This window comes from Choristoneura fumiferana, chromosome Z, assembly GCF_025370935.1.
Source record: "Choristoneura fumiferana chromosome Z, NRCan_CFum_1, whole genome shotgun sequence".
In the NCBI taxonomy this organism is placed as follows: domain Eukaryota; kingdom Metazoa; phylum Arthropoda; class Insecta; order Lepidoptera; family Tortricidae; genus Choristoneura; species Choristoneura fumiferana.
The window spans coordinates 37,961,785-37,987,548 of NC_133472.1; the positions used below are offsets into that span (position 1 = coordinate 37,961,785).

General features: G+C 36.1%; 1 protein-coding gene across 1 annotated transcript in view; it reads right to left on the reverse strand.

Annotated features, from left to right (window-relative positions):
* The window catches only part of LOC141436328 (uncharacterized), a 99,136-nt gene extending 74,081 nt beyond the window's left edge, over window positions 1–25,055 (reverse strand). Inside the window, exons 1-2 of the mRNA XM_074099267.1 lie at window positions 24,748–25,055; window positions 19,499–19,656 (exon numbers count right to left, since the gene is read on the reverse strand). Coding sequence (XP_073955368.1) covers window positions 19,499–19,656; window position 24,748 — 159 coding nt within the window. The 5' untranslated portion in view covers window positions 24,749–25,055. The remainder of the gene's footprint in view (window positions 1–19,498; window positions 19,657–24,747) is intronic.
* Window positions 25,056–25,764: the final 709 nt, after the last annotated feature.

Below are 25,764 nucleotides of genomic sequence, written 5' to 3' on the forward strand. Positions count from 1 at the left end.
ACCTCACCCATCCTTCAGTGAAGAAACATTAAGTATAAATATAACCCTAAATTAAAATACAAACCCTAAAATCTCCCAAACGAATATCAAACAATCAAAGTGGCGCAAAAGCCTTTTGCAATTCTGTTATAAATAAAATTTATAGGATTTTTTCTTTCTTCTGCTTAATACAGCAAAACAAGAGCAAAACTTTCAAACAATCAAAACAGGAAAACTGACGACAGGCAACCAAAAATCGAAAAAAATAAAGACAAAGATGCAAATAACCCTGAGAAGAAAAGGGTTTGAAAACACACCTTGCTCTAGGTAAATAAGTTATTTTCCAAGTCGAATCAAATAATCAGAACAACAATAACAACTTTAACCGACTGACGACATACTCTTTAAGTTTAAAGATTTGTAAATAAAGATAAGTCTGATGTATTTTAAATCAATGTAAACCCATAGAAATTTGTATTGGTTTTCTGTTACCGTTACAATTGCAAATTGTCAAAGCTGTCTGACCCTCATTGGTCTGATCTGACGTTCATTTGTTGTTTTTCTTTTTTTACTTTTAAGAATTTTGAATTTATGCCAGCATTAAATTAGGTACTTAACATAAATGAAGGAGGTTACCAACCCTAATACTCGTAATTACTTTATCGTCTTTTTTAAGAATAAAATTGCTATTTTAGCGAATAGGTACTTTAAATTTTGAATTTGTTTTTTTTTTCAACTTATAACAACATTCGCAATTCACAATTAGAAACGCTTTTCGCTGGGTGCGAAGTAGGAGGTGGGAGTACCACGAATCGATCGCAGCGCGCGCCGTGGCAAAACAAGGAACTTTCGGCAGATATTACGTGCATTATTGAGCAAAAATGCAAAAATAAATAAATATGCGTCACGAAACTGCTGCGTAGTTAACTGCAAGAACAATGACAAAAACGGTGATAACAAATTCTGAAAATTTCCACAAGCATGAAATTTGTATGGCGTCGATGACACCTGAAGTTTGACGAATTACGCGCGATCTTCACATTTGGTTTCTTTTAGGTACATCTTGTAGATGTTGAGCCAAAAGTAATTGTTTTCCTTTTATTGTTGTTTGTGGTTGGAAAGCGAGGACGTGTCGTGTGTGATTGCTCGGAATCCAGTTTTTTTACTTAATTAAGCCATGTTTAACTGAAAAATACACACATGCCTGCATTACTAACGACACTGTACTGTCTTAAATAGGTAATCGTCTGTAATAGATATGAAATGCGTTATCCGGTTAAATTTGTTTATTTCTTTACTGAATTCACGTGAAGACAGTCATAAGAAAGTTCGGGTGTACTACCGAAAAAGTCAACATTATTATCGACACTGTAGATTCATATTGTTAATATTTAGAAACTTCATAGTTTTGCAATGTGTCAGGATTTACTTCATAACGGCCGACTTTATAGTCTAAAAACTAACTAAAAATAACTTGAAAAACTCCCGATATTGTAATTTCAAAGTTCTATATCTCAGAAATGGTTGAAGCGATTCTAATGAAACATAGCTAAGATAAGAACCAATGTGCAAGGAAACTAACGTTCACGTAAAAATGCTGCATCGGAATCAGTTCATCCGTTTGAAGGCTACGATGCCACAGACAGACAGACAGACAAACAGACATCGATGTCAAACTTTTATACGAGTATAAAACTCTTTTTACATCAGGGATTAAATAGTTATTTGTGTCACAAGGGAGCAAAATGGTGTATTTACGGCGAGGGCGTACATTGAATCCAGAATGTAGCGAAGGATTCTACAAAGTAGAATCCTGAGCGTAATGAGGGATTCAAGTGTTAACCCCCAAGATGAAAATAATTTTGCTCCCGAGTGGCTCATACAACTTTTCACACCGAGCATTAAGAAACTTGAAAAAAAAATCTAAATATTATTTAAAGAACAACCAGCATAGAAAATGACGTGGCTATACAATTATTAAGTAAAAAAAATGGCATTTGCAATCAAACACTTAGAAAAGCCTTGAACAGAAAAGTTGCACTTTGCTCCCTCTCGTCAGGGAGGAAAAGTTACTTTTCTGAAGGAGAGGTGTGAAAAATAATAATATGTAGTTGAATGTAGCGTGAAACGAGTAGCCGTTATACAGTGTGTTACCGGCCGCCAGGCTTTTTTTAAAGACGGTAAAAGTAACGTATTTCTGTAACTTAATCATAACATTAATTTCATTAATAAAGTAAAATTCAGTTTTGTTAACTTTCTAACAAAATTATAATTGCCATCAATGTTGTACAGCAAAGTGAATTGACAAGGTAATAATCAAAGTATCTGTCGACTGTCATTTACACTTACTTGTCAAACGTTATTCAAAATGGTTGGGTTGGATTGACTTGAAATTTGTACTCATGTATGTTCAGTGACAACTCTTTAATCTGGTGGTAAAATTCTGGTGGTCCACCCAGGATTTAATGGTATCAACTTGAAATTTATTACGGAAATTAAGACTGGATGACAATGCAAGTACAAATCAACAAACAGTACAGTGAACAAAATGCTTGTTTTTATTTCTTAATTTAGACTCATTTACCTACGAGTATATATTTGGAAAAAATGTGACATTAACTTTGCATTGTAAAATTGTTTGTGTTATTCTCTAGTACCTATCTATCGAAGCATATATCGACGCGAAGAACAATAAAAATGTAAGTAAACCAATCGGCTCGTGAAATAGGCCCATTGTGTGTGGTACACGACCGAATTACACTCCACCATGATTCCACGCCAATGGAAACAGATCTTATATGGGCGAGGACTTCAATGAGCCAATTTTATGAAGCGTGTCTTCCTGTAAGCTCTCCTTACGTGTTTTAATTTAAATACAGGGTTTTTTTATTAATCCAGAAAATTTCAGCAGGTAGATTTTTTATATGGGTTTTTGCTAAAGTTCCCCAACCAGCCTTTGATATTTCCAGATTAATTTTACGATGCGGTGTATTTTTAACCTCCGACGCAAAAAGAGGGGTGTTATAAGTTTGTCCGCTATGTGTATGTGTGTCTGTCTGTGGCACCGTAGCTGTTAAGCGGGTGGACCGATTTGAATGAGGTTTTTTTATTGAAAGCAGGTTTTCTAGCAATGGTTCTTAGACTCGTTTTATCAAAAGCGGTTCAGCCGGTTTTGAGATAATTGAACTTTGAAGTGACAAAGTCGGGCGTTTTCCAACTTTTTGTTGGTATGACCGATGTGAAATAATTAGAGTAATAACTTAACTTTAATTTGCCTTTCAATATACATTTATAGATATTTACATTTTTCCGGTTTCCAAAGAACTTTTGATTTTGGCTGTACCGCTGAACGGTATTGGAAGTTTTAGATGCTCATTCGATGCTTTTTTTAAACTTGATCAAATTTTTCCGTCAGACTTTTTTCGAGATTTGATTACTTACCTAGCAATGAGTTTTTTTTTATTTGAAAATATATTTTTACCAAGTTTCTCGTGCCGCATTCTTCTTGGCAATGACGGTATTGGGGTCCGAAAGCGCTGGTACCTACTTAGTACAAGAAAGTGACCCGTAAAATAGACTTTCTAACAATTGCTAAAAAGTGTCGCACGGTGTGACGTCACGCGCAACTTTTACTGGCTATATCTACATAATTGGAAAATAAATAATACGTCTACAATATTTTCTGATAACTTAACTGACAGTCTATATACATTGAATATTATTTTTTACTTCTCATGCTCGTAAAGTTCGTGTTTATGCTGAATCTAGGCGACATAAAATGACTTTTTATACTCTAGTCAGTAGAGCACAAAAAGTCGTTAAGAGTCTTGTGCATATAGTAAAATCTTCGTCTAAGACCAAGGTAATGACTAATCAGGTGTCAACAGCCACAAACAAAAAGTTTCATCATAATTTTTATATAAACTAAAAATAATAATCAAATCAATCAAAATAACTCAATGAAACTTTGTTGCTACGAGTATTTCATTTCCTCGCAATCTAAGTGAAAAGCTAGTGTACTTAAAACTCAAGCCCTTCGGCGTGTCTGTCTATTTTATGCTCTTGTTGTACAATCTACTATTTATCCAGGAAACTACTCAATTGTGTTTTACATCCCGTAGTATAATATATATCTAAGCTACATTTTCTCTCGCGTAATGTATAAATACGGTCGCACTTTAAAATAACCGCATTTCTTATTTCTCATTCCGCCAGCTCATTGAAGGCAACCTTACGCGCTACAAATGTTCACAAGTTATTTTTTCAGCCACACCGATAGCTCTAAGTTCTGTATCTTAAGATTGAGTATAGTTTAACAAGGGAGGTTGACGCTTGAGTAAAATATACATATGTAAAAAGTGGTCAGCGGGCCACCCACGAGGAGCAACGCGCCCGCACCGTACCTACTGACTAAGGAGAATATTTCATTACAAAACATTCATGCATTATATGCACGAAAATTTGATTGATCAGTGGCTTTATTTATTACTTCGGTGCTTAACTTTCGACATGCAAAGAATTTTCGATTGTAAAAAATAGCCAAATGTGAGTCGGATTTGCGCATTTCCATAATTTAAAATGAAGCAAAAATAAGTTTGAACAAAGTTTTGCAGATCAGTGATTTTGGGATTGTGTACGAATATAACATTAGCCAAATTTCATAAATTTCTAGAAATCAATATCCAAAACGTTTGTTCTGCAAGTAGGCCGCAAAGGACTCTTTAACATGTAATTTTTAATACTTTTTTATTTTCACTTTCGGACAAGCCATCATTGTGAAAAAGAAAGCCCTGCAAAAAACTTGGCAGAAAGTAATCAAATCAATATAATATTTACAATTTACTCGACTACGAAATCTAACATAACGAATTAAATTAAAAACATATTAATAAGTTAAAAATAAAAAAAATATATATAAAAGAAATACAGAGCCATGGCGACCATATAGAGACAAGACGTTATCAGTTTGTAGCATCCGACTATGCGTTTATTATATGTTGGGGCTTGTGGCCGTATTGTCTTACGCCCGGGCGTATCTTGCTACCCTCATTCTACTGTGTGCCAGAAAAAAGAGGTGAAAACGATTGTGTTTCCGAGTACATTAGACTATACGGCCTCTGGTTAAGTACCTACAATGGGCAAGACTAAGCGAGATCGGTGATTGAATAATAGTAGGAACGTTCGCCGCGCCGCCTGTAGCGCGTAGGTAGTCATAGACGGGCCGTTAAAAAGCGACGTTAGTGACAGTGATAGTGCCATTATAGATGGTCTGAGATATATTGCGTTAGTTGCATTATATATTGTTTTTTTCGTAATGGCTACGGAACCCAACTTGGGCGTGTCCGACGACGTTGACTTATATGGTCACATTGCTATTACATACAACGGGTTGTTTAAGTTATATTACATTTGTCAAACGTGAATACTGAATATGTTACGAGTACAAAGAAACTACATTATTATCTCATCTTTGGTCTAGGAAAGTATTTTCTCAGTACAAGGGACGTTGCGCGTCGCCGACGCAGATGCAAACTGAAACATCAGCAATCTTCGATTTCGTCACATCGTAACATTGGCATCATTTACATATTACGCTTTATTTTAATTGAGGCCACGCGTTGCGACATTACTGACCGTGTGACAAGTTATCGTTTTTAAGAACGTACACTTCCTGTAGAAGGATCTACCGAAAATAAATATACAACGTTTTTTCGCTACCCTCTGGTCAAAGATGAATAGAACATGTTGATTAGGGTATTTCTAACCTGTGTACAAAGCCTGATACCTAACGCCACAGTATTAACGGATAAATGACGACCGGGTGGCCAAGTGGTTAGAGAACCTGACTACGAAGCTTGAGGTCCCGGGTTCGATTCCACGCCGGGGCAGATATTTGTATGAATAATACGAATGTTTGTCGCGGGTCTTGGATGTTTATTATGTATTTAAGTATGTATAAATTTATCTATATAAGTATTTTTATCCGTTTCCTTGTATCCATAGTACAGTCAACGTCATAAATAAGTGATCATTTCTGTACCTTGTCGCTATCAGTCGTTACACAATTTTGTATGGCTTTTCAAACATGACGTTAAGGTGACAAGGTACAAAAGTGATCACTTATTTATGACGTTGACTGTACAAACTTTGCTTAGTTTGGGACTAGGTCAATTGGTGTCTAGTGTCCCATGTTATTTATTCATTATTTAAATGACTGATTTACGATTTAATACTTCGGAACAGACTTTATGTAGATGCATATTTTTTATATTCATCTAATCAAATAATTTACAATATTAGAACTTTATTGAGAAGTAATTCTACTCGGGATTTCAATCATTGTCCAGAGAGGAAGAGACCTTGCCAATCTGATTTTTCCCTTCTAAGTAAATCACTACACTATTGATAAAGTTGTGTCGTCGGTAAAAAAAAAGTAGCTAGGTACTGAACCTAAATACATATAAGCCTTTTTTTATGGAATAGGGGGCAAACGAGCAAATGGATCGCGATTACCGTCACCCATGGACAGCAACACCAGAAGAGTCACAAGTCCGTTGCCGGCCTTTTAGGTAGGAGTACGCTCTTTTCTTGAAAGCTTGAAGGTCATATCGGTCCGGGAATACCGCAGGCGATAGTTCAATGCCAGAGTTTTGCTGTGCGAGGCAGGAAATTTGTAGAAAAACGCACAGTAGAGGACTGTCAACCATCTAAATGGTGAAAATGGAAGTATAGTCGATAGGGCGGTGGTGGAAGGATGCGGCCGGAATCAACCCGAACAACGCCTTGGAGCACTCCCCGTTGTACATACGATAGACTCTATCGGATAGAGGATGCACAATGAAGTTAGCTATATCTACGCAGCGCCAAGGAGTCAAGTCGATCAGAATTCGTTGGCAGGCGACTATTCGAGTCGCTTTCCGTTGTATGCGGTCCAGAGGGAGAAGCTGGTACTGGGGAGCCCCTGCCCACAGATGAGAGCAGTATTCCATATTTGGGTGAGACTTTCTAAATTCACGTTCAAAATTACATTAGAAATTTACTACGACCTTTGCGGTGAAGGAAAATATCGTGAGACACAAACATGCGAAGCAATGCAATGGCGTTTATGAAGTTCCCAATGTGATGATGATGATGGCTAGTGCCGAAACGCCCGCCTCCCTGCAATTGAGTCATACAACACCGTACTTAGACAACACTAGGCCACAAAATGGGAACAGGTCATGTGTTAAAACGTAAAAAGAATGCCAGACAAATAAATGCACAAGACAGCAGCTAAATCGGCACTATGTCCGAGCATAAATGCATTTCGTTGTAATGTGAGCCCGCTAGCGTAAAGCCGTGTGCCGTGGCGCGCGCGCAGTTAAGAGGCTACAGAGTTTTTAGCGCTAATCAATGTGGATAGAGTTTGGCTCATGAAAGCTGAACCCAGCTATTATTTGAGTGGCAACATTATTCAAATGTTATGGGCAAACAGACCAAAGAGTATAAGAAAACAGACACTTGAGCTTGTATTCTGTGATTTATTGAGTTTAGTACCTTCGTATGTTAAAATTTTTTTGGAAATTTACTGCTAAAACATGGGTAAAACAATCAAAAGTGGTTGCGACAGATTATTGTTACCATAATAAGCAAATTTAAACAAAAGCAAGCAGAGAGGAAAGCCTTGTTCAAACATAAAAAAATATTACCACTCCTTGCAGTCGGTTAAAAAGAGTGTTAAGAATCTGAACTTTAGATGCGGTGATCGAATTTGTAGGTTAGTAGGCATGGCAAAATATTTTGTTACTAATATCCCTTTCAGAACTGGTCAATAAAATTGTGGTTCTTAAGATTAAGTTTTTCTCAAAAATATTCGTATTAAGCTTTCGACGTTCAACATATCGCTTTAAATAATTACTTATTTTCCAATAGGCATGGGATAGACAGAGAAGCATAAAGTAGGCGCACGATTCTTTTTTATGCCTTAAAGTCACTTTTGTATGGCAGAGCAGCTTCTGTACTTGTACCTACTAGGTATTACTTATTCTGTGGTGATGCCATCTGCTATTTTTTTTTTTAATTTGCCGCGTTTTTGCAGGTTCGTTAGTGTAAATGTATCCGTAAAATAAAAACTGGCCAAGAGCGTGTCGGACACGCCTAAAATAGGGTTCCGTAGCCATTACGAAAAAATTAAGTAATATTTTTCCAAGGATTTCGTATTTTATACGGAATCTTCCAAGTTTACGTATATTTTATACCTTAGGCTGCTATTTACTCGTAAACTACTAATAATTCTCAAGTAAACTTAGCCGTTATAGTTTTCCTTTAAAGTTGAATATTTCCTGAAAAAAAATCACTGAATCGAAAAATCGTCTTAGCAAACCCCTAATGGTTTTAAAAGACCTATCCAACGATACCCCATACTATAGGGTTGGATGAGAAAAAAAAACACCCCCACTACGTCCATGGGAGGTACCCTAACAATTTTTTTTTTGTATTTTTATTGTACCATTTTGTCGGCATAGTTTACATTATATATATCCGTGAAAAATGACAGCTTTTTAGCATTGATAGTCTCTGAGCAAAGCCGCGGACGGACAGACAGACAGACAGACATGGCGAAACTATAAGGGTTCCGTTTTTGCCATTCTGGCTCCGGAACCCTAATAATATACGTTATTTAAGTTAATTAATGATGTTTCTAAAGTGAATGACTTATAAAGTAAATCCTCAAAGAGTTTCGAAACTCAAGCTTCACTAGTAATGATACAGCAAGGGATTGAATGCAGCAAATGCGCTAAAACTCGGTGGGCACTTAAAAATCGCAATACTTTTCACATTTGTCACAGGGCGGGTCGGGTTGCGCGTCATTCGAGCCGCGAACGCTTGCGCATGCCGCGCAGCTGAGACGGTAGGTACCTACGCGACTCAGCAATATACCTGCGAATGGTTAGGGCCCCGCGTAACATCTCTTACATACCAACAACCACTTAGGGCCTGTTTCAACACTTGTCGACTGACTAACTTTAAGTGATGGATATCGTGATGCCATTTCTGTTGGTCTTGTCCGAATAAACAAAGACGGAATTACTTTTATCTGACACTATTTTAATCTACCCAATGACGTAAGTGTAATTGTATCCTTAAAATAAAAACCGGCCAAGAGCGTGTCGGACACACCCGATATAGGTTTCCGTAGCTATTACAAAAAAAAGTAATATTTTTCTAAGGATTTCGTATTTTGTACGGAATATTCCAAGTTAAGTTATATTTTATACCTTAGGCTGCTATTTACTCTTAAACTACTAATAATTCTCAAGAAACGTCTATGGGAGGTACTCTAAAAAAATGATTTTGAATTTTTTATTGTACTATTTTGTCGGCATAGTTTACTATAATATATTCGTGCAAAATTACAGCTTTCTAGCATTGATAGTCCCTGAACAAAGCCGCGGACGGACAGACACAAACAGACAGACATGGCGAAACGATAAGGGTTATTTTTTGCCATTTTGGCTACGGAGCCCTAAAAAGAAATATAATCTGCAATTTTTTTTCAAACTTGTTGGAAATCAATCAGTTTTTGTTTTCCCGCTGATAGAAAATAGTCTCGATTGATTATTTTAAGTAGATCGAGCGTTACTAGAAGTCTCCAACCAACACTTGGTTGCATCGTACGTAACTAAATCACCTCGTTATCACACTGAAACTAGACTAAACACACATGTGGCTATTAACAACGTTTTCATCTCATTTCATAGAGTTGTAAAGCTGGTTTGATGTAAGTACTTATAATCATGTACAAAGTGACAATCAAAATTTTTCATAATGGCGCCTTTCTTTCTCCGTAAATGTCATGGCAAATTTCAAATGTGATTTCGCACATAAATTTCGAAAAACCAGCGTCTACTCTCAAACCTGCGAATTTTAAGGTTCACTAGGCTAAGACTACCAAGACTTGAAAGAAAAAAAACTAAAATTTTATTAAATCCGGAACCCTGCAATGTAGCATTTAACTAAAATCCGGAGTAGCACTATATCGAAATTCGTTTGAGTTTTGATGATCGATGACTGTGAAACAATATGCTTTTGTTGAAACAATTCGTGAACTCAGTATTGTTTTTGATATTTTGGGTCGCTTATAGAACATTGAAAAAATTATATTCTTAATTTAATACGCTTGTAGGTGAAAAACTTCATTCGGGTAATTTATTGCCTATAAGTAATAAGAACCACCTATGTACTGTACATCTGAATTCTTCACAATAAATTGAATTGAATTGAACGTAAAGGCTTGGTTAAACACCACATTCTAATTCTAATAGAGATTACTCAAAGCTATCAAAAATTACAGCGATAAGGGTGTTTAAAATCATTTCCATTCGAACAACTTTCCTAGCTAGATAACAGAATTGAAAGTCTCTGTAGCTGAATAAATAGGTTATATTTATTTACAGCAAAAGTGCCAAAAAAAACTGCTGACTTTCTGCTGATGTTCTATAAAATGCACAATAAAATAGATAAGGCTCATAAAAAGCTGTAGCTTTTATAAACCCGTTTAATTAATTTGTCGATCAGAGCTAATATAAACAAATCACGTGACATTTACAATAATAATTATATCACAGATGATTATAACACCTGGTGCTTGTATATACTAGTACAATTACAAGTAAAAAACATTTTTAAAGACAAGCATTTAGTTAAACACTCTTAAAAGAAGAAAATAAACTGTAAAATGAAATGAAATGAATGAATGTAGGGCTCTGAAACCCATCAATTTATTACATAACACAATGAATTAAACTTTTATATAATGTCACGTAGGCTAAATGCTCTCACGCCTAAATATACAGGTAAAAAGTTCTATTAATAATTTATTTTCTTAGCTTAGTCCGTAAAGAAGCGCCGCTCAAATGTATTGTTCAAAAATCAATTACTGTAGACACTGTAGAGGTAGTACTTCAAAAAAAATTTAGTACCTTACCTACTACATTTCACTATTCAGTATCATACTTTACTTTTATAATAAACGTAATTTAATTTAAGATTTCGTCTGAAAAGAAATGCAAACGATAACAAATCAATTCCTCTTATATTATTAGTCCATTAAATAGTTATTACATAGATCGTGCTTTCGATCATTCCTAAAAGTTTAGTATTATTTGATAATTATTTAGAACCCGGCTGGCTCATAAATTAGTCTCGTGAAACAGTTATGAACCGCAATATTTTATCAAATCCACTTCAGTACCGATGATCGACAGCGAAACAAAGCGTTCTGTTAAAGTCAAGCTGCCGTCCTTTTGGGTATACCTACACCTACTTTAGAATGAGTGACGAGCGGACGTAAGCCGGGTTCACATTGTGTATTTTTCTCATGTACCTATTCTCGACTCATGTCATCATCTTATGCAATGATCGCTGATGTAGATGTAATGTGACACAGGGTGATGCTCATCCCGGTTTCCTTCGACCATTTTCAATAGACCAGAACTCAGGCAGGCCTGAAAAATGATAGTCAATTTTACATTGACCTGATATAATAGACTTTTAATACAGCTATAGCCGGTAGCCGAGTGGTTTGCCACATGGTTTCTCAAACAGAGGATCAGCAGTTCAAAATCGGGTTCATATTTCAGAATTAGCTCTGGTCCTCCTGAGAGATCATGCAGATTTTTATGAGTTGCTCTTTCAACATTATAGTTATATATAAACTATTTGTGTCGACATTATATAAACCTTTAAAACCATTGTGAAAATGTGTACACTGACTCGGAAATAATACCTCTGACAGAGGAAAAGCCCGTTACTGACCCCTCTGCGCCCTCTGATTCATTTTAGTGCTTGGAGAGGTGATCGTTGTATTTCGTTTTTAACTAGTCATAAGAATGTGGGTAATTGACGACCACAAAGGTCAGACGAGCTACTTCAAAGTTCGTATCGTACCGTTCCTCTCACTCTCCTTTAAAAATACTACTAGCATGACCGCGATGGTACGATGTGATGTCCGAATTTCAAACTTCGTAGTACAAGGCAAGGGTAGTTTTTTGCAAGAATAATCCATTTAAAATGTAATTTCGTTACCTATCTATTTTTTAATAGCGTGAGAGAAGATTTAATAAAAGAACGATCAATTGATTGAGTTAAGTATAAATTATCATATTTTTAACCGTCAAACAGTATGATGCCTAAATTACAACATATATTTTTATACGGTCCTTTATAAAGTACGCGAGGACTCAGGAGGTTATTCCAGATATCCTGACTGAGACACGTCTAAAGCCATCCCATTCTAGCCTTAGTCTATACCGTTTGACAGAAATAAATCGTGAATGCGATTACAATTCTGAAAGCGCTAGTTAATATTGCCTCAGGCCTTTAGTAAATACCAAATTACCAAATGTGTTACCAGCTTTAAGTAACGCGTGTTTGCCAAAACTGATGACTTAAGTTTTGTTTTTCAACTTAACCACTGGAGTAATATTGCACGCTTCCTGTATACGCACTTAGAAATTTATGATTAGAAGTATCGAGTTGCTCATAGAATGTCGATTGAAGTTTTGCGACACCGATTATTAAGAGCTGACACAAGTTACGCCTACGCCGTTGCAATAGAAGATGAGTGCTTACTTCGGTTTTGGTTTCTCGTAGAGCCTACAGGAACTCATAACAGAAATAGGTAGGAATCACATACTAGGGTGGGACTTTCTCATAATCAATTTCGCTATGATTTCTCTGGCAGATGTATCAAATATCAATGGCGACATCAGTAGCACAATGCCTAAATAAAACTCATTTACGTTAATCTAATTTACCTTATGGGCTCACCACGATCCGTTGTGCGTTATCATAAGAGTAATATGACAATGACAGGAAATATGAAATTGTATGAAGTAGGTTCTAATAGTGTTCATTGTAATGGGAGAACACCGCCCTGAAACGATACTGTTCTAGACGCGGAGCATTACTATACGAGACCAAAAAATATGACACACTGCCATGTCAAATTGGCCAACGGAAATAAATCTATCTATCTATCTAATCTTATACATATCTAGTTTTTGCGTATTCGTATTTGCTCATTTGAGTTTCATAGGAACGTGACGTGGCTTGAGCTTAGATTAGGTGCATAATATTACTATGTAACAGATTCAGTGTGAGATGGTTGGATGATCTGGTTAGGTTAAAGCCGCGGGTTCACGATGGGTGCAGACCGCTTTCAACCGAAGTAACTGGAGCTTTATGGGTGAGGCCTATGCCCAACATTAGAAGTCCTACGGCTGATATATAATGATGAGATTCAACACTCGTGTATCATCATCATCATCAGGCCTACGCGTCTGTTCCAGACGAATTTAGGCGTGTTGCCTGTGTACTCGTGTATAATAATGCTGTATTCACTTACCAACCGGCGTACCGCCCTCGGTGTTCGGAACAGGTACAGAGTAAATTTTCAAGTAGCAACTATCGAAGATAATGGAATCACATGTCAACAACAGCGGTGGACGAATTGACGAGGTACTGGCATGAGTAAAGATACCGACAGTCCGACAACTGACAGAAAATACTTATTAGTACAAAGATAAGCTTAAAATGCAAGTCCAGTCATAAGTAGGTACTTCGTGACTCTTTCTGTTTGCTAGAATTTATGTATTTTATGGTACGAAATCCACAGGAATTTAGAGTTTCCTTTTGTTCTGTCGGATTTTTTTCGGTGGCGAAATCTTCACTAAGACCCTCGACGCCGTGAAGATATATGAAGGATTTGCACTACCTACTGAAAAACACTTCGGCGTCCCTCATTAAGCGTTATCATTTTTGGGAGCTCCAAGCCATTAATTTGAATTCGCCATTGTGCTTAGGCTGATATATGTTACTGAACCCTAAAAAGGTTGTTGGGTCAGGTTTTCAGAAGATAACATAATATATAACTTTATAACATATATAACATAATATATATTTATAAAAATTTGTTCGAGAGGTGTCGGATAAATTAGTTGGCGTCTCTGGCGACCTCAGGGCCGGGTCTTTTTTCGCCCAGAGGCTGAGCTTAGCCGTGCAGCGAGGGAATGCCGCAAGCATACTAGGCACGATGCCCCGGGTAGGAGAGATACAGGGTTTAGATATTTTTTAATCTATATAATTGTTATCTTTTCTTTTTATACTATATTATGTTTGTTGAACTAAAGGAGTCCCTTTTACATAATATAACATTGTTTAGAAGTTATTAAAAAAGCTGTTCTTTTAGCTATGCTACGTGTCAGTGTATTTTTATTAATTTTATATTTATAGCCAGTAATTAAGTATGTCTAGCAACACACAATGCATTCTTTCCTGCTTATCTCCTCACACCTTACTTAACCTACAATATACCACTTCTCAGTGTCACGCATGATTTAGTCCGGCAATCTGGTTTCAAGTGACTCAGTGGGTATTTATTTATATTCTCCCATTAAAATAAACCAATATAATGCAACAACAGTGCCGATATTTTTGGTTTAGTTATTAACAACACGTACCTACCTAATTAATTAAGTAACACTACTCGTACGGTTTATCTTATAATATATAAATAGGTACCTACAACATATTGTTCGTAATAGCCACATATTTGACGTAAAACGTTGAACGTTGCAATAATTTCGTATGGAAATTTTTCGTTACTTGTTCAGCCGTTTTCCGATCTTTTTAGTCTCAAGTACTGTACCATCACCTAAATCTGTCACGACGGGGAGAGAAAAACTATTTTTCATTTTATTAAAAGTATACCTACCTGTATTGCGTTTTGATTTGACCTAAATATCGCAATTATTTCATCAGAATGATTTTTACCCGCGCATAGCATAGCTGTAAATAAGTCGTATCTTTCGGTCAATCTGTTGTTCGGAGCGAGATGAACTTATGTCAGGGACGGTAGATAAAGCATGATTCCGGGCACATTAGGTACTAGAATTTTCGTAAATAGGTACTTATATTTTAATACTCCTCCCTCATAATAATATTACCGTTTTATTTTTCTATCCATAAAATTTACTGAAGCTGAAGTTTGCGCGCGCCTTTTTCGCACTAAAATTTTCATCAGTCTAACTTTGACAAGCACCAGTCAATAGATTTTTTTAGCGACGCAATGTCAAAAAACACATTTAGTATTTAAATCTATTAATGTGTGTTTAGCTACGGAATTGGATATAAGATACCTAGTACTGACCATTAACTTTACGTGACTATCGATGCTTCGAAGCAATTAACCAGCCATAGTTTATAATAAGTATAAAAATAAAGCGAGATAACATTTGTTTATTTCAACTGTTCGTCAACAATTGTTTAGTTTTCCCATGCATTCATCATCATTCTTTTCTCTCTCTCTCTCTCTCTCTCTCTCTATTGAAGGCATAGTCACAATATCGCCATCATCATCACCTCCAGACTATAATACATACCACCGCTGGGCCTTCTTCTGCTCAGAATCACAGAGCTTAAGCCATAGTTTGTATAAGTAAGCAAAAATCTATTGCAGAATGTAGATATTGCGTCAGCGCATGACTACCGAACGGCTCAACTGGCTATTTGGCTAATTCTCTTTTGTATTTGTTTTCGTCAAGACAAAGACCTGTTAGAAACAAAATGTACTGTAATAAAAAGCCGAGATTTGCAAATAGTGTTAAGTATATACATATCTGTTCCATATTTTTGACGAAAAGCTTAAAAGTTTTTAAAACTATTTTTAAATGTTTGAAAATATTGGCTTTACCTGATTGTTTTGACGCAATAAAGTTATGTCAATCGCTGACCATAAACCTTCCAGGCCTCGTTTTACTTTTCTGTTCTTTTACCCAAAGTTCATAAAATACATTTATGCATTCTTTCCGACTGGTCGCAAGAAAAATCAGATGGTACCTATATGTATATACATTTCTAATCTCTTAGTTTACTATCGAAAAAGTTCTAATATATTTAAATAGGGTGTAATTTCATAGAGTACGTTTCGTGACCATTAACTCGACTAGGTATTTCCAACAGTCCCAATATCTACTGAGATATCAAAAGCTGCAATAATAAAAGTCAAAACAACAAGGTCGGTGATATAACGACGATGACGAAGAGTCCGATAAGAGTTCAGTGTTGTGACACCGAGCCCGCAGGCGATCAACGTCACAAGAAAACCAGTTAGCCTGGAACATATTATTGTAAATGCTCAATTAATTACATAAAACTAGGAAATATTTACAAACATAATTCAATTCGATACAAACTTTGCAATTAAAAAAGCGGTGGTGTTTTTTAACAAGTTTTCTGAGGTAGTTTGCACTGTAAGTTTAGTTCGTTTTGCGATAATGGGTACTTATTGTTCCGTGTGAACTGGCATCGTTTGGTTCGAATTCGAAACAAACTGCTCGAACAAAATGGAAACCTTTCTCGATTTCAGGTGTAATTCATCTTTACAACGCTACACTCGTGGTTTTATTTTCTGACGCCTTTCGTAGCGCTTGCAATACGTTGTTCGGAGCACGGTTTTCGTTCCGTGAATTACACTTAAACCGGATTATCAAATATTCAAACACAAAACCATGATGCGTTTCTTTAAGCTATACAAAACAGTGGCAAACTAGATCACGTCTATTTAATAAAATAATGTTTTTCTTAAACACAGAATGTCCCAGGCGATTATGAATAGCGTTAATGATAACCTGAACGTTGGTAAGTCAATGTCACTTTGTAATAAAATATACGTACCTACTTTGTTTCGGTAGTCAAGTGATAAAAAGTTGAGTAAAGGATAGGTATCTGAAAACTACCCATTCCAGATGTATCCCCATAGCCACTCGCTTTACCCGCCGGTTCACGCCGAGTTCAGTCGCTTCACCCTGGGTATTGTTTAGTACCCAACACTATTTTGACGTCGCTTTACCTTGGGTACTATAGTGTCGACGACAGGGTGAGTTGTCGGAGCTCACAAAATATATATCTTATTTATTTATTCTTAAGAATAAAACGTCTAGTAAATGTTTCTATCCTTTTCTTGAAAAAGCTACCCTTGTGGTGAATCAACGGTATTTTGATACTCGAAACTCGAAGTTCGTGTCGTGCGGTCCCACTGACACTTATACTATTTAATACGAGAGCGAGAAGGACGGCACGATACGAACTTCAAGTTTCGAGTTTTGTAGTAGCCCTGCTGTCACGGATGAAGCGACGGTTCATTGAGGTTGGGTACTATAGTACCCGTAGTAAAGCGAGAGGATAGAAGGTTATTCGTGCATCAAGCTTCACAGACATTCGTGATCCACTAACTTGTGTGTAAAAGTAGTTTTTATACTTGGTAGATATAATAATCAAAATCACTAAACTGATTATTTGGGTTAATTTAAAAATACCATTTGAAGAACTTAAAGGTGACTGAACATTAATGTTAAATTGATTATTTATTATTTTATTAAGCTAATGAATTTTTTGCAGTAATTAAGACATTAGTGGGTGACGTTGAAATATACAAACAATCGACTTAAAAAAAAGTGTTTTACAACAAAATAGAACCGACAACAAAAAACTTAAAAATAATTTTCTACTAGCTTGAAATTGGTGCCTCAGCACGAACCAGCATGCGTGGAACTATAGTCGTCTATCTCACCTTCATACCTACTATACATTGGTATTGCGCTTCAAGGTTTTTTGTAGTCGGTTTTACTTTTTTATTAAAAAAAATCTTTATTAATGAACTAAATTAATTTCCTTGCTCACCCGCGACCTTACGATAGCTAAACTTATGCAAAATATGCGTGTAGTGCAAAATATGTGTGTGGTGGTGATAGATGGGTTTGTGTGATTTGTGTGTGTTCTTACAGTGTGGAGGTGGAGGAACTGCATGAACACGTATATTTTGCATAAGCTTAGCTAGCGTAAGGTCGCGGGTGAGCAAGGAAATTATTTTAGTTCATTGATATGGACCTCCGCAAAGTAACTCCTGATTCAATAAATTATTTAAAATCTTTATTTCTTGTACTTTTAAGTGATTTGTTGCCAAAGTACATCTTCCAACAATTCCATTAAGCCCAAACACGGCTTAGTTACATTGTTTTATAACCGAGTTCCGTTTTTATAAAGTCGTTTAAAATACCAAAACCTTCTCCTAAATGGAATAATAATAAAATCCTAAATGTAACAAATACTCTTATGAAAACCGCATTAAAATCGGTTGAGCCAAACGCGAGATAATCGCGGACAAATATACATACAAACACGCAGGTCAAACTCTGAACCTCCTTTTTTTTGAAGTCGGTTAAAAAAATCTGCTGCTACGTACGTGCAACTATAACATTCGTGCCAGCCAGCATCTTCGAAAACATGCTCAAGGGGGAGTTTTAGGCAAATAATATTGTTATTTATTTAATATACTTAATGTTTATCAATCAAAACCAATCGTAACATTATCTAATACCGTTAAATGAGCAATCCTTGTGTGTATATACATATCTATAAGTAGGTTAATGTAGATAAAAGACGAAACTGACTGACTGACTGACTTATAGATCAAAGCACAGCCCAAAACGCTGGGCCTAGAAACTTGAAATTTGGAATTATAAACGTAAACACACACAAAAGGATAGGGAAAAAACGCTTCAAAGTGGCCCTAACTCTGTAAATTATAAATATTAGTGACTTCATTTTGGCATCCGAGTAGATAATATTAACAGGTAAAAACTGTTTCAAGATTTCCCAAAATTCCTCTATCGGTCGCCCAGATACTTATTTATTTATATTCGTAAGGTCTGACTTTCTGTAACAGACATATTTAGTATTTCAGACCAATCCGAGAACCCCCTTAAGTGATGTTGAGAATTATTTTGTCAAAGTTCAAGTTATTATTGCAGTAAAAATGGCAGTTATTTTTACATGGATGCGTACTTTATCAATACACGGGGAACTATGTAGTTAAAAGAATAAGTACAGATTTGCTTAGTGCATTATGCTTTTCCATAGTACCTATTTCGGAAAAGTTCGTATCTATCTTGTTTCCTTAATTAGGTAACTTCAGTACCCATCGTTCAGCCGTTTTGACATTTGACATTAAATATTTAAGTTACATTGGGTTGTTTGGCTTATTTTAAGCTGGGTTAGTAAAAAATAAGTTTGTATTGTAATTTGATTTCATGGTATCTTGATTAAATATCGTTTTACCAGTATTTGCATATTAATGGATATGAAACTATCACTCGTTTAATTCACTGGCATTTCGGGTGTCGTCGTCCGATTGAGATCCGACTTTTCCAAAGAGCGTTTTCAGATTAGCCGATCCCTATCGGTATCGGACGCCGATACCAAATCCGATCCGAATCTGATGCCGATATCGGATAACCTGAAAGCGCTCTAATGGTACATTATACACTATATCTGTACAGATCATTATAGTTTTTGAAATCACTTAACCTACCGCTAACACATGTCATACCTACCGTCCTCAAACAATGACACCATACTCGCAATAACGTAAGAATGTGCATAGACAATGCCTGTGAAGTTTACACAAAGTGTGACTCACCGCGGGATGCACATGTGGGTGGGAGTAGAGTTGCATTCTCTGGGTGTCCACGGCGTAGCCAGGCAGGTCGTTCATGACGAAGCCGACGGGGTAGCCGGGGCTTAGCTGCGCATCGTCGCAGCCGTCGGCGAGCTCGCCCCCATCCGCTGTACGGGCCACTATAAACAAACAAGTGACTGCTGAAATACTACCAAATGGGTCACTGGTTAAATAATAGCTATTATGTAACTAACAGACACGACACTTGCCTTTGACATCCGCAATATTTACCTTCGGGCTAGTATAGACGAACTGCATTCCAACTGCAAGTTAACTGCCGACTCCCCATACAATTGTCATTGCAGTTCCATTGCAGCCGGCACAACTGCATGCTGACGCTGACTGCGATAAAAATGTATGGACAGCCGGCAGTTGGAATGCGAAATAATGAGCATGCCAAAAATGGAACTAACGCTGTTCTTATGATCTTTGTCGTATTGTTTTAGCGAGCCGAAGGTGTTAGTAGCTTTCGAAAAGTACATTTTCGAGTGACGACTGTTATGGAGAATAAAATAGTGATTTTTGGTGGTGACGTGCCAACGATAACGGTGGGTAAGTATTTTATTGTGTGTAGTAGTGGTCATCAAACTGCGGCCCACAACCGATAATTTTGTTGCCCACGGCATAGGTATGCAACGATTGACTTTAGTTGTGGGTAATGGTTTTCTAAACAGATTTTGCATACCTACGAAGATAACTGTATAGTATAGCTTGCCAATCCATTAGTGTGCGACCCACAGTAAGTCCTGAATTTGTCTAATGCGGCCCTTGATCGTAAAAGTGTGACGACCGCACTGGTATGGAGTGTCAAAGAACTGTTCGTATAAAGAGCCACGCCATTTCCTATGCTGGTTGCTCTATAATTATATTTACAATTGTTTTATTTCAATTTTCGTTATACTCGGTGTGAAAAGTTGTATGAGTCAATCGGGAGCAAAATTATTTTCATCTTGGGCGTTAACACCTGAATCCGTCATTACGCTCAGGGTTAGGATTCTATTTATTGTAAAATCCTTTGCCACATTCTGGATTCAATGTACCGCCCTCGCCGTAGTAAATACGTAATTTTGCTCACTATTGTGTAACCTAACCTAACCTAACGCAAAACTTACTTTAGGCAGCCTGAAAAGATTAATACTACACCTAAAGTATTCTATTCTCAGTTTTACTCTTTTGTTTTCGAATCACTAATAAAATAAAAATACAGTTTTCTGTTGTAATAAAGATTTGTTTCCATACTTTTGGCTTAGGGTGTATTTTTCACTTTATTATTATCGTTAATTATACTATTTACGCAAACAAAGCTTAGGGCAAAAGCTAGTTTCAAATACGACAGTAAACATAGGAATGTCTCAAAATTCAAACTGACAATGATGTGTGTTCCGAGGACCTAATAATATTTTACGCACAGTATTCGAGCTTGACCAACTTCAAATCCGATGGAAAGTTTCACTACTTTTATGTCCACAAGATAGACTTTCATATTCTGTGTAAAAACTAAATGACTTATGACTTAGCTTAGCACCCGAGTGCCCTTTAAGCTACGAACGTGCGTGGTAGGTAGGATATACTTAAGTGGAGTGAGTGTTGGAGTTAACGAACTACAAAACGTGTATCGACCTAAACTGCATGTTTTAACGATATTATTAGAAAACTGTAATAAACAATCTAAAATGTGTAAATTAATTTTAAAATATTGTTGCATGTGTGGTACTTGCAATTACTTGTTTGCTTACTCGTTTAATTACTTATTTATTAAAATGTATTGTTTACCTGTTTAGCTTATTTACTACCAGGATCGGGTTTTGTAAATTAATATTGACCTAGTCTGTTTTGTTATTTTGCTGACATAAAATTTCGTCCAGGTACATTCTCAACCTCGTAAGTATGTACCCGAATTGTAAACAACAAATCAACACTATTATTCATAACGACGGCCAGATTCGAGGTTGAGAAAGTAAGCGGTCGATTTGGGTATTGCTATGTATAGGAAAAAACTGCATTCAAAGATTTTTTTAAATTCAATCGCTACACGAGTTAATGATATCGACTAAAATACAAAAAAGATGACTGAATAGCTTTATTATAAGAATCAAATCTCTTTGACTTTAACAAACGTTGTAAATAAACTAAAGGAAAACAGATCATCCTATCTAAAATATTTTCAGTTGAACTTATAAGGACCAAAACAACTTAAATACAATTTGATTTCATTTTTAACGTAAATCAATGTTTTTTTAGAGTAAGCTCAAAAGTTGAGATCCAGATGGTGGGTATGGAAAAAAAATGAATTTGTAGGTATTTGTGTCTACGCATGTCGCGTGATCTTGATTATACGTCAGCCAATCGCATTGGCACATTCGTTTTGCATGAGTATGACATATTTAGTATCGCTGACGCTCGCTGTAATGCCTTAACCGGCAGGCCAGCCCGGCTCAACACAGATGTGAGGCATGCAATGCATCGCACCTACGAGTACAGTAGCGTTCGTAAGCTGAATTTAAAATTACTTATAAAATCGACACTTTTAGGTTGCCGCACGGTGACAGAACCCTTTTGATTTTTGTCCTGTGTGGATATGCATTCCGGAAAGGAATATCAAAACATCTCTCTTTTAAAAAAAACTAGGTTTGTTAGATAATTTTCACAAACGCATTTTTACTGAGTAGCGAATTTTCACATCGCGGTTTTTCACTATCGCAAATTTATTTATTCTTCTTTTTCATGTAGCGATTTTTCATGAAGCGTTTATATCAATCAATCAACCAAATCATAAGATTACTTATTTTATAAGTAGATTATTATTACTTATTATTATTTATTTATTCAACTTATTTTGTATGTTTGTACATGAGGATCTTATTTTAACATGCAATCAGTAAATGTCTCAATTATTTGATTAATTGTATAATGAAATATTTTCAGCAGCATTAGGTAGGTAAGTCACGCCTTATGTCGACGGAGCCCTATTTCTAGGTGGTCTGCCCTTCGGGCATCTGAAGATACTTGATCAACCTAACCTACATATTAATATGTAGGTATACCTACATTAATATGTAGGTTAGGTTGATCAAGTATCTTCTTATGTAATAATGTGTATATTACACTGATACTTAATAGTTGCGAATAATAAAATAATGTACTGAGAAAATAAGCGAAAAAAATATAAATCATAAAACGCGTCATGAAAAATCGCTTCATGAAAAAAGACGAATAAATAAATTTGCGGTCGTGAAAAACTACGATGTGAAAATTCGCTACTCACAATCAGAAAAAATGCGTTTGTGAAAATTATCTAACAAACCAGAGTTATAAATCAAATATAGTTAATTACGAACTTAGCAAAACGTAGGTTCGAGTATTTTTTGACATAGTTAAGGCATTTGTAAGCATAAGTAAAGCATAAGTATACAAACTATCTTAAAATATAAAAATACATTTGGGGAGTCTGAGGTTTTCAGTTATTTAATTAATACCTTGTAAGTAGGTACAGTCACTAACACCTAGTTCTCGCCAGTATAATGTTATTGAAATAAATAAATCTCTACATAACGTAAACGAAATTCATCCATTTTATTTAGGACGAAGTTTACATTCCAAATATCATAATTGGCAACACCGCTAAAAACTTTGGCCTAGTTCTGATTTACATTGCGGGACTTCTGACGCCAAAATAGTGCTATATTTAATAAAACCTTGTTTTAAAAAGTTACGAAATTTGTTTTCTGATGTCATCTCTTGATCTCTTGTTGTTTGTACATACAATAATATAGCTTTACAAATTTTTCCACTTCTAGGTTACTATCCTGGGAAATAGCAAAGTTCCCGGGGGACGTAGATAAAACTGCGGCCTAGTTTGAGATAAGAAAATGAGTGTGCCTCGTGAATTGTGTCGAATGTTCTATGTAAAATTAATTCAAGGCAAGGTACCATCAGCCATATAAGTGGTCTATCAATTTTTAAACAAGTTCCTATCAAAGGAATATGTCGCACTTTCAAGTTGACAGACACGTCTATTGGCTATATTGTTTCTATCATGCAAACGATTATCAACTTTAGGGTGGTAGACCACATATATTTAGCTGATGGTACCTACACGCGTACCTTTAACCATCTTAATCATAAACGCTTGTTAAGCATCTGTTAGTTTGTTATTTATCTGCCTCTTAAACATCTTTTTGTCTTTGCCAAACAGACAAACCAGAACTCAATTAGAACAGGTACAGGTTAGTTTATATCCTAACCTAACTAACTTATTAAGAGTAAAGGTAGTCTTTGCAACTAGGCTTTTTCTGTTCCGAAATGAAATTTAGTATTTTTAACATCTGATTTATTTGTAGTTAGCACAACTGCCTACTTCAAAATAATATAATACCTACTTCCCAGCTTAGTGTATTTATAATAAAAAATATGTTATTTCCAAAATGATGTTTCCAACAAATTTCATTGGTAATAAATTACGGACTTAGTAAAATATGTAATAATGAAAACACAAAGAATCTACGCGCAATAGCAGAAGTGGCAGAAAATTGGTAAGATTGATTCTATCTATTCCTTATAAAAGGTATTAACTTCTGTGATAGCCATGTTAATTATTTAGGAATATTTAGGCATTCAACATGTAAATTCAGCGGGGTAGGGACTTAATCCAAATTCAAAAATGGGAAAATGTATTTTTTCTGAATTTCCGCTTAAAAGTTAACGCCTTTACAAAAACACCTTTTTACAAAAAACAGGATAAAATGAGACTTTTAATGATCGCCGAGCAAAGTACAATTCGCTCAAGAGTAAACGAAGTTGTGTTACTGCGTGGTGTCCATCTTTCTAATGGTGTGACAGTATTAGCCTAAATGCTCTCTATTACTATGTGGTACTTTTATTTTTATGAGCTTAAACAAAAAACAGCATCTAAATTGGTACTGTCGCCTATAATCAAAACTGTCGATAAAATTAATCGCATTCGTAAAACGAAGTCGTACAACGTCGGTGACGTAATAAGTTAGTTAGGTACATTATAATTTATTGCGAACAAGCATTTACGCCTTCTTTAACTTATTCAAAATGTTTACCAAACATGCAAGCGTGTTTACGTAATAAACAGCCGTTTAACAATGCATAAATCTATCCTAATGCGCAATAAAAACTTTACAGCCATCTTAAAACCCGATAACTACGAATCTATCTCTACATTTCTATAATTACTCACCCACTTTTTATATATTTTGATGTATCCAGAGCCGCATCCGAATTCAGATGTCCGTGTCAATTTTCAGAGTCAACATCCTTTACGTCACAAAAAGTCAGTAAGTTTCACAAGTAAAAAAAAAGTTTTTTCGCGTACGATGGTGTGGGCGGGCGGACACCGATTTTGGTGGCGTGCGATACGAGCGGCGCGCTTGGTGGTCGAGCGATGGACTGACTGACTTCGGTCGTGCCGTCCGCCGCCGCCGAAACGCCGTCAACGCTGAAACTAACCTGAAAACTATCTTACCACAGCCCTAAGTGACAAACAGAAAACAAACGACACTCCTGACCACACTTCGGGGGTCGCATCCACGGCTCACGTCACGTGGTCACAAGGATAAATAAATATAGATGAAAAACTAACTTTTCAAGGAAAATGTAATCGTAGTAATAGAGGACGTAGGAGGGGAATGAAGCGACACTATTGGCTGAGCCGAGCGGCCTCACACCAATGGCGAGGGGAGGAGGAGCCGCTTTGCATTCGATTTGAAATTTGGCGAGAGTTGCCTTGCCTCCCTAATTTCGTCTTTTGGACTTAGAACACATATTACCGTTCGGTCTTGGCCCTTCTTTAGATTCGCTGGCATTGTTTCTAACACTTTTTAATCAGCTTCATCTGTTAATGACTATCTAAACCATAAACTTAATATTACTAGCGTTAATAGGTTTATGATATGAACAGTATAAATATGTCTTGCAAATCGATTTTGACGCATTTCCAAAATTGACCGGTTGACTTGAAACTTGTGTGAGAAATCCGATAGCAATTGCATCTAATACATCTAATGAACATTCTATTAGTTAATAATGTTTTATGACTTAGTTTGTTCAAAATATATTGGACCAGGAAACAGTTTCGTCTTTACCTAGTGCACATTTACTTCGTACTGTATAATATCTCTGAAGTATGAACTAAGTGCAAGACTTATTTAAGTACCTACTTATTTACTTACTTATTTTATAAATGAGCCGTAACTGCATTT